This window comes from Limulus polyphemus, unplaced genomic scaffold (genome assembly GCF_000517525.1).
Source record: "Limulus polyphemus unplaced genomic scaffold, Limulus_polyphemus-2.1.2 Scaffold2387, whole genome shotgun sequence".
In the NCBI taxonomy this organism is placed as follows: Eukaryota; Metazoa; Arthropoda; class Merostomata; order Xiphosura; family Limulidae; genus Limulus; species Limulus polyphemus.
Window position 1 is genome coordinate 32544 of NW_013667997.1, and position 10886 is coordinate 43429.

The following is a 10886-nucleotide window of genomic DNA, read 5'->3' on the forward strand; positions in this document are numbered from 1 at the left end:
TAACTTATTAACATGTTGTTTATGATTTCTGACATTTTTAGGCCTACTGCTCTTAGTCACGTAACTTATTAACATGTTGTTTATGATTTCTGACATTTTTAGGCCTACTGCTCTCAGTCACGTAACTTATTAACATGTTGTTTATGATTTCCGACATTTTTAGGCCTACTGCTTTCAGTCACGTAACTTATTAACAAGTTGTTTATGATTTCTGACATTTTTAGGCCTACTGCTCTCAGTCACATAACTTATTAACAGGTTGTTTATAATTTCATGGTAGATTACTGCTACTAAAAAATAAATCAATATGGTGTTACAAAACAAAATTCAAAAATTGCTTATGCGACGTTTTTAGGCCTACTGCTCTCAGTCACATAACTTATTAACATGTTGTTTATGATTTCTGACATTTTTAGGCCTACTGCTCTCAGTCACGTAACTTATTAACATGTTGTTTATGATTTCCGACATTTTTAGGCCTACTGCTTTCAGTCACGTAACTTATTAACATGTTGTTTATGATTTCCGATATTTTTAGGCCTACTGCTTTCAGTCACGTAACTTATTAACAAGTTGTTTATGATTTCCGACATTTTTAGGCCTACTGCTTTCAGTCACATAACTTATTAACAAGTTGTTTATGATTTCTGACATTTTTAGGCCTACTGTTCTCAGTCACATAATGTATTAATCTTGATATAAGTTCATGCAGTACACATTTTACAGGTATCCAGTATTCAAAACATATTTGAGATAAATCCTGAAACTTCTCCAACATTCACTGCCTTGATTTTTGTGGGATGATAGTGAAGGAAATCTCTTCTACAAGTGAAAGCACAGTGGATCCCGATTTTTTTTTAAGTTTATCATGTTGCTAAACATGGATAAACAGCTGCAGAAGTAAAGCACTGAGTGTCAGAGATGCTCCACGATATATTCTGCTGAAGGTGTGCAGTAGTCACTGGAGCTGGACAATTAACTTGATTAACCTGTGAGCATTGATTACATTGTTCAGTTTCATATAAAATAATCAATCGATTGAAATTATGATTAAATAAATTAATGTAATAAAAATTAGTGTTTCTCATTATTACCATGTTCAATTATTCCAACCAAAATATTGTCATTATGGGAATAATTATTACTTTACATTCATTCAGTTACTCAGCTTAATCGATTAGTGCCACAACTAACAAAACTAGCCAACTAATCAAAACTAGTGTTTCCAATTATAAGTATTTTAGATTATTCCAACTATCCAAGTCTCATATGAGAATAATTGATTAGTTGAATGTAATCAGTTAATAAGCCCAACAATTAATCAATTATCAAATTCCATTCATTGCCCAGCTCTATTAGTTACATGACTTTTTCATGATTTACAGAACATATAACCACTAGACAATTTGAGGACTCCCCTAGGACGCATTACATGTGTAACCAAGGCAATTACTTTTATGTGGGAATTTAGAGAAAGAAGGTTTGTATATGCTGTAGGTCCTACAATGAAAGGGAAAATATCAATTTTTATTTATTATCATTCGTTGTTTAAGAAACATTTCAAAAACTTAATAACGACAGTCATAATAATCACAGTAAACCAATTAATAAATGCGTTAAGTAACAATCAAAATTACCGACATATATTAATTACAAATATCATTATATTATGTAGCAACCAATAAACAATCATTATATTATGTGGCAACCAATCAACAATCATCATATAATGTGTCAACCAATAAACAATCATTATATAATGTGGCAACCATTATATTATTGTAATTACTAAAAATCGTTATCATCAATACTGTCTACTGGAAGAGGACAAAATCCATCATGAAACTGTAATTAAATGAACATAATAACTTTTGAATTGGTAGCTCTCTTACAAATTCACTTTTATCATCTAAGTACTATCTTTCATACCCATATTGTATCTGTCACAGCATCAAACTTCCACTTATATTATTTCTATCACAAATGTCATTACTTTTATGTCTTAAACATCAGTCTCATCAGAGGTGTGCTATATCCTTTTCTTAAAGTGTGTCCTGTCACATCATTAGAAATTTTATTTTTACACTATAATACACATAAAATAGTCCAAGTATCATGCACACAAAAACAACAATGTACATTACTAATTCACTTACATACTGCATACGAAATGACAACTCCTGGAAAGATGTGACCAATCAGGGCTAGACAACCCAATAAGCTACAAGTCAGGATACAGAACTAGCACAGAAAGAGAAAAAGAAAGTCACAGCTTATTAAAACATCTTACATGTCCCTCAAGTACTATAGGAAACAATAAAATATCACAAAAAACAAACAAATCAAATCTCTTATACTAACTCTATCTTTTCCCACACGTGTTTTACTTTTTTGCGTTATTTGAAACCTCAAATAATGTTTTCTATTAACCAGTTATTTCACCTGGTAGTACTCTGTCATATATGAATTTCTTAAAATACAATAAGGTTAGCAACGTGAACCACGTGAGGCTTGTAAATAAAACGTATCAAACAACATAAAACACATTATGTTCAAATAACAATTGTCCTTCCCAACCATACAATAAACAAAGTATCTATAGACCATGGCAAAGACCTCTTTACACATTACTTGGATTTTTATTTTATTTTAAGCTTATTGAAGATTACAACAGTTTATCCAAATCATAAACAAATTGTTACTGAAGAGAGTTTTCTTTACTGGTACTCATTACTTAGCTTGATGTCTTATGGACATATTCTTCACTCATTAACAAATAAAGCTAGTTCTAGACAAGTTAGAAACAAGGAGATACAATTTGAATGCCATCACGGTGGAGATCTCAAACAAAGATCATAGATAATTGTGTAGCTCAATGTGCATGGGTTTGGCCCAATAGACTGAGATCATATTGGAGAAAAAATATTGTGAATAAATTAGAAATTACTACATGTATCCCCAAAAAATGTGGCGAGCTTTAAGCAAAAAATTACAAGTTTGTTGTATACCAAAAATCATATGTTAATAAAGTATTTGTACTCACAATACATCTGTGAATTAATGATATCATTCTGACCCAAACGTTTAGAAGTTCGAGTGTAGGATGATGTTCCTGCGAAGAATAAAAATGCTTTTCTTCCATCGTACAATTTGCATATTGTACTTGCATAACCTCTAGGACCTCTAAAACGTACATCAGCATTTGTTTCAGTAGCCCTGTACACTGTATATGGTATTTACTCTCCTCTACCATGAACTGTTGCTAAATCAGCAATACAGGGTAACATTAATAACTGATAACTCTGGCATCAAATACAATACCATGATGAATGGCGGCACTCTGTAAAAGATTGTGGAATGCACACTTGGATCCCCACCCATGCATGTAAGGTTAAATGCCAAAAGCCAATGACATATTGAAAAAAACTGTAATTTTTTAAAGTAACTGTAACTCCATATCTAATGCTTCATAGAATCTTTTGTCTCTCATTATCCAGCCCAACTGACGAGTTCTATTTTGAACAAAATCTTAATTGGACAGTAACTTGTGGAAAAAAAAACAAACTTGTAATTAACTTGAAACATAGGTTGACATCATTAGAATACATATCTCTCATTCTGTTGAAACATGCAAATGAGTAAAATAAAGACTTTTTATATAATAATTTAAAGAAACAGAAAATACAATTAATGTCATACCATGGGATCTAATGTACCTCTATCCTGAAATCACAGGAAAATATACCATTAATAACAGATCAGTAAAACATACAAGTGTATGATTGTATATGGAATCAAGGGAAATTTAATCTCTATCACACAAATACTTAGATTTGGAAATATAAAACAATTTGACATAAACTTTACACGTAGCTAAGAAATCTAAAATTAGTAATAAGATTTTAAATATAAATATTTAAAAACTGGTTTCAGATTAATTCCCGTTCCAATAAGCAAGCCTTCTTTATAACTTCTGTCTCAAATCATTTTTGACAGTTATACTTCTCCCAGAAATCTCTGTACAGACTTTAGTTAAGTGTTTCTCAGCACGTATGTCTAATTTCTCTGTTGTACTTGTTACAATAAAAACAGGTTAGTATATAGATACATCATATATTCAAATATTCTGGCTTTACAGATAGGTAAATACATCCAAAGTTTTTAACTCGGAACAAACTTATGACGATAGCTAACTCTTCAGTATGTTCATGATGGTGTGGTCAAATACCAGTCCAAAAAACAGTAACACCTACACATTATAGCCTCAACCTACCCACCCAACCAATGAAACACCTACATATTAGTCTCAACCTACCCACCCAACCCTATATTAAGATACTCAATCCAGGCAGAAACATAGAAACTCCAGAGTATTATCTTGTCTAAAAAAAATGAAATGTGAAGAGACATTTGACATGGAAGAGAAAATGAAACACCTACACATTATAGCTTCAACCTACCCACCCAACCCTATATCAAGATACTCAATCCTGGCAGAAACAAAGAAACTCCAGAATATTATCTTGTCTAAAAAAATGAAATGTGAAGAGAAATTTGACATGGAAGAGAAAACGAAACACCTACGTATTATAGTTTCAACCTACCCACCCAACCCTATATCAAGATACTCAATCCCGCAGAAACAAAGGAACTCCAGAGTATTATCTTGTCTAAAAAAAATGAAATGTGAAGAGACATTTGACATGGAAGAGAAAACGAAACACCTACGTATTATAGTTTCAACCTACCCACCCAACTCTATATCAAGATACTCAATCCTGGCAGAAACAAAGGAACTCCAGAGTATTATCTTGTCTAAAAAAATGAAATGGGAAGAGACATTTGACATGGAAGAGAAAACAAAACACCTACATATTATAGTCTCAACCTACCCATCCAACCCTATATCAAGATACTCAATCCTGACAGAAACAAAGGAACTCCAGAATATTATCTTGTCTAAAAAAATGAAATGGGAAGAGACATTTGACATGGAAGAGAAAATGAAACACCTACACATTATAGTCTCAAACTACCCACCCAACCCTATATCAAGATACTCAATCCTGGCAGAAACAAAGGAACTCCAGAGTATTATCTTGTCTAAAAAAATGAAATGTGAAGAGACATTTGACATGGAAGAGAAAACTTCCTGGTATCCTCTAACCGTTACAAAAACTTACCAACTTTATAAGCATGATGTCCAGTAAAGAAGAAAAGAAACTGATGGTCAATGAACAATGACCCACCCACAAAGGGAAGGCTGAAGAACAACAGATTAAATAAAGTTACAATTTCAAATAAACATATTCAATTAAGTTCTGAAATGAGTTGGAAAGTGCATTCCTCAAACGTTTTCACTGAGTGCTATAACATTCAAGATCACAGGTACATGAGAGGTCCCTAAATAAAATCTTAATAACAATTACAGGAGAAAATGGTTCAGGCTATGCCCTCCATTTATTTTAAACTTCTTCAAAACATACAGCTGAATTCATAGTAGTTTTTCTGTTAACATCTTGAGAATAAAAACAAAATAACAAAACCTCTTGCTAGGTAAATAAGCTTGTAAACAGAGTTGACATGTTTTGGATAACCAGGAGATAAGTTAATCTGTGAGAAGGTAAATGCGAATAAACTTAGTGAAAGGGTTATTTTCCAGATGTTGTCAACTATGCAGTAAATAAAAAAAAAAAAAAGAGTTAAAATATTCTCCAATGGTAATGTTTTTGGGTTGTGATATTTATTAAAATGATCTAATTAGGCTTACCACTCCAGGATAATCCTGTCTTAGCTGCCAGTACCAGCGAAGCCATACTTCACATGATGACCACCATTCAGAAAGATATCGAGAGAGTTCAGGAACACTATATACTTGTGGGTGGACAGGTGTCCATCTAGAAATCATAAGATAGGAAAAGTTGATCATGGCTTTGCATTAATGGAAGTTAATTCAGGTTAATGTAAAAAAAAAACAAGAAATAACAAGGCTTGAAAAAGTCAAAGATTTTTTTTAATCTTTACCATTTTCTTACCATTCTTCTAATAATACTTCCACCTACTACTTGCACTAACATCTTTTCTTCTTTAAATGTTTTCCATCTGAGGTTTTATTCTTCTTCTTTCTTTAGCAGTTTTTTTCCATTATCCTTCATTCTAGTCGTGCTTGATACTACTCATGTCATCTTTACCCTGTCCTGTTTATTCTCTAATCTTTAAAAAAAAAAGAAATTCCTCTCTCTCTTTTGTTTTTCCTTAACTTTTTCTAGGGTGCCTTCAGTTTTCTCTTTTCTGCCTTGTAATAGTTCTTGAAAATATATAATGGAGACTTGACCCTGAACCAAATATTTCCATAAACCATTAATAATATTATCAAAAAGGACATGAAATGTATAGCGTGTAAACCTAACAAATTTTACTCTTTTGAGCATTTCACTGTATGGCTAATATTCATCACATTTTAATAAACTGTAAAGCTTGAAGAAACTATTGGTGGCAGGCTAGTAACTGTGTTTTTGTTTGTTTGTGTTTTTTTCATTCTTAACTAACATTTGGTCCATCCATACTCCTACCTCTCCACATCCTTTACCTCTTTTGAAATCTACCCTTTCAACTAAAGCTGTACTTCTGGCTACCTGCCAGATACACATCATATGATCAAATGGTGAATGGACTAATGCCAGACTATTTCAGCTGGGGAAGAGAAATACCAGAGGTTACTCAGTCTACTGATGAGAATGTGAAAAATAAACAGAAACTAGTTTGTGCAAATTAAACAGATGAGTGTGGCATGTAATCTTCTTTCTGCCAGGGAGAGGAATTGATTTTCAGATATCACTTATACATGAATTCCCCAGAAAAACACATAGGTTCAATAAGTTTTAATATAAAAACTTGTAACCCAAGCACTTTGGAAAGTGCTCGGGTTATAGCATTTTTATCATTTTATACTAAGACTTACACACGAATGGTATTGTTACTGAGTAAGTGGTAACACTAGATAATATATATACATATATACTTGAAAAGTTTGACAAATGGAATTTTTCATTGTTGTTTGGGTCCCCATAGACATTTCTGTACTTGAGGGTGAGCACTGCTTCTCCTACTTCCTCCCTTTATACAAACCTAGAGGAGGGGAGAAATAAATGTTCTCCCAATTTCTGTACAACTGATAGCTGATCCAGCTTCAAACACAACATGTCTTTATTCAAATAGTCAAAGCAGTTAAACTGAATCGTGCAGGTCTGGGTGAGAGATAAAAATGGTTGTGTTTGATGTTAATAAATCACATCATTTGCACAACAATATCTCCATAAGAACAGTCTTCAGGGATTCCCAATACTCAGGATGTACAAATAGGATTGCTTTGGCCTGAAGTTTCAAATAGAAAAAGAGTCAATGGGAGAGATTAAACTTTCTTCATTTCACTCTTTCTAATCAACTTACTCTCTCTCTCTCTAAGCACTTCATTTCCGTTTTCTAAAATAAAATTATGATTTTACTAATGTTTGATCCTATCTTTATCTCCAATACATCCTATTCTTTTCAATTTTTAGAATCAAATACTACATAGTGAGAACATCTCAACAGAGCCACATACTGAGGTTAAACATGTTATATTAAAATTTTTTTTAGAATCTCATCACATCCTCACAGTCCATATCACTTTTGTCTAGTCATGTTCTGTCTAATGAGTGTGCATCATGACAACAGCCCTACAGTGTAATTTCCACTGCAAAAGGCTCTGTCATAAAGCTGTCATGTCTAAAGACACCCCTTCTCCCTGCATGGTCTCCATAAGGCATCTAGTGTAAGAGGATGACAGTTTACCAATGCCTGTTTTAACAGTCTAATTGCACAGGTGACTTGACTGATATGTCTTTGTATTAAATAGCATGAATACCTGTTTCATCCTCCAGCTGCTTGAGGTATACAAATATGTTGAACAAATATGTTGTGAAAGGAACTTTTGTACATCTGACTTGTGTTGCTTTTTCAGACAGAGATCCTTCTTGCTTATATTGCATACTGTTGCCTGGACTTTTGCCACTGTTCTTTGTGATTGTGGATTCTCACCTGTTACAAGACACTACACTTTGCTTGCAACATGCAGCTGGAGTACAACTTGTTGCAGGTCTCTTTCTGTATGGTCATGGTTCCCCAAGTTGATTCATATTCCAACGTTCTTCAATGCCATTAAGTACAAGGGATATCCTTGTCTTGGAATTTCTAAATCCCTGATCTCATTAAATTTTTATGATCAGAGTATATGAATATTTTGCATCAGAAAGAGCCATTACATACCTTCCCAAAAGTGATCAGTTTTTGGTGGCATCACATTACAAACGAAACACAAAATAAAGTAAAAATGAAGTTCTGATACATTCTGTTTCATGTGGACTTTTATATCAGCTGTGGTTGTCACATGACTTGCTGATTTGCTCATTCAAAAACAACCGTCAGTAGCATTTAGTAACCAAATAAGATATAAATATTATTAATACATGACATATGCCACTGATGACAAATTAACATGTATTAAGTAAGTAGATTAAGTTATACAAATTACTTACATTTACATTTAATATGAATAGGCTGATGTATTAACTAAGAATAATACAGCAATTTTTTTATTATAAGTATCAACTAAAACATTGTTTTTTTATAAATAGCTATAATATTTTTTTTCAATGATTATTTTATTAAGATGGCTAGCTACTTACTCCTCCATATCTTTGTCTTCACTAGGTGTCACTAAAAAGAAAACTTTATAGTCATTATTTTTCAACTTTTAAGAACACCATAAATGGTATATAATGCAACATCATCTCATTATCATTAAGTGATAAAATATATAGTGAAAACTTTACATATACAGTAACAAAGTCTAGAGAATTTTTAAATGTGTCTGTATCTAATGTGGAACAAAAAAAAGTACGTAACTTAGCATTTGAAAAGCATTTCAATGAAAATTATTTACATGGCAAAATATAAACAGGACCTGGTTGTGCCGTAAAACCCTGTAAACCTTGATCCTGAGCTTTATAACTGTTTATAATAACCAACTATTTGGCATACTTATATAAGTAAGAACATTTGGTTATAGTCTTAGTATAAAATGTATAACATTCCAAGTTATTAAAGATAGAAAAAGTTTTGTACTTTACCAAAAATTTAGAAAAATTATAAATTCTGCTCACTGCATTTTCGGTGTTTACTCAAAAAAGGCCTTAGAACACGATTTTTTTTTTCTTTAAAAAAAAAGAAATTAGTTTATTTTTTAATAAAAGATAAGATCCAGTTTTTACTTAAGCCCAAGAAAAAGTGTAAACAACTAAAAGGAATTTTGCAAACTGGTTTAAGATTAGTTGATATGCAACATCACAATACTCGAATGTTGAATACTCAAACATATATGATTACAGTTTAAGTTCTGAAAATAATTTTAAACTCCTGCTCTTGGTTTTGTCATGTTCGTATTCCTGCACCAGTCCAAATACCTGAGCATATACTTGTACACTTGCTTGGTTATTTAAATGCAACGCACTAGAATATTAATCAATACAAATGATCTTAGAAATAATTACACGATGACTGATTAGAAGTTTCAGTTTCTCAACTGTGGGCTTAAACAGGTCTGGCAAAATACCCAGAAGTACGGATATGGGGGTAATCTTCAAATATCGGGATTTTACGCATAGTTTTTTTTTCAACTATTTTTCAAACAAATCTTACTTTCCTACTGATCAAGATAACTTAGAATTTAATTCAACTCTGAATCTTGCAAGAATTTATCATACTTGCAGATAATCAAAATGAGAAGAAAAAAACAGCACTGCCAGCATTCCAGATAGCCACTCTTTCAGTTACCAATATAGGCACTGTTAGAAAAGTGTGGACAGCCTCATCCAAAGTTGGCACTGATTGTACTGTGGATGGCCTTGGCCTTCCAAGGCCTAACAGCAGTGTTTCTTCAAAATGTTAACATAAATAGATTCCTGAAAGAGAGGCTGAATAATGAACTGTTAATTTTTTTCTTAAGTTTAGACTTCCAACTTCCTGCTTTGATAAGATTCTTCCAAAATTAAACTGAAAGATGACAAGGACTGTTTACTATTCATCTGTTATGTCAACATAGACTGAAATCACCCAAGTCTTATGTGGAAAAATTGATCACAAGAACTAAGGTATACGAGGCAAAAGTTAACTCTTTTTCTCCAAAGATTCAATCAAGTTCAGATTTATACAGAAAAGATTTATTTAAAAAAATGTGATTTTACTGAAAGGAAATAAAAATACCTATTACTCACCCTCTTATCTCAGGCCAGATCCAATTTACTTAAGTTTTATACTGGAAGAAAGTTATCTCCAGATGTGTGCAAGTGAGAAGAAAGATGTCTATTACTCACCCCTTATCTCAGCCCAGATCCAATTTACTTAAGTTTTATACTGGAAGAAAATTATCTCCAGATGTGTGCAAATGAGAAGAAAGATGTCTATTACTCACCCCTTATCTCAGCCCAGATCCAATTTACCAAAGTATTATATAGTAATGATTTATCTTTAGATGAGTGTGAAATAGAAGAGCATCTGTCACTCACTCCTTATTTCAGCTCAAAGCCAATTCACCAAAGTATTGTATAGTAACGATTCATCTTTAGATGAGTGTGAAATAGAAATAAGGGGTGAATAACAGATGCTCTTCCAGCCCAGATCCAATTTACCAAAGTATTGTATAGTAACGATTCATCTTTAGATGAGTGTGAAATAGAAGAGCATCTGTTATTCACCCCTTATCTCAGCCCAGATCCAATTTACCAAAGTATTATATAGTAATGATTTATCTTTAGATGAGTGTGAAATAGAAGAGCATCTGTCACTTA

General features: G+C 32.5%; 1 protein-coding gene across 1 annotated transcript in view; it reads right to left on the minus strand.

The window, feature by feature from the left end:
* The window catches only part of LOC106466817 (reticulophagy regulator 3-like), a 42145-nt gene that overhangs the window by 6444 nt on the left and 24815 nt on the right, over positions 1-10886 (minus strand). The window contains exons 3-5 of the mRNA XM_013927118.1: positions 8727-8757; positions 5771-5897; positions 2157-2241 (exon numbers count right to left, since the gene is read on the minus strand). Of these exons, the coding sequence (XP_013782572.1) occupies positions 2157-2241; positions 5771-5897; positions 8727-8757 (243 nt within the window). The remainder of the gene's footprint in view (positions 1-2156; positions 2242-5770; positions 5898-8726; positions 8758-10886) is intronic.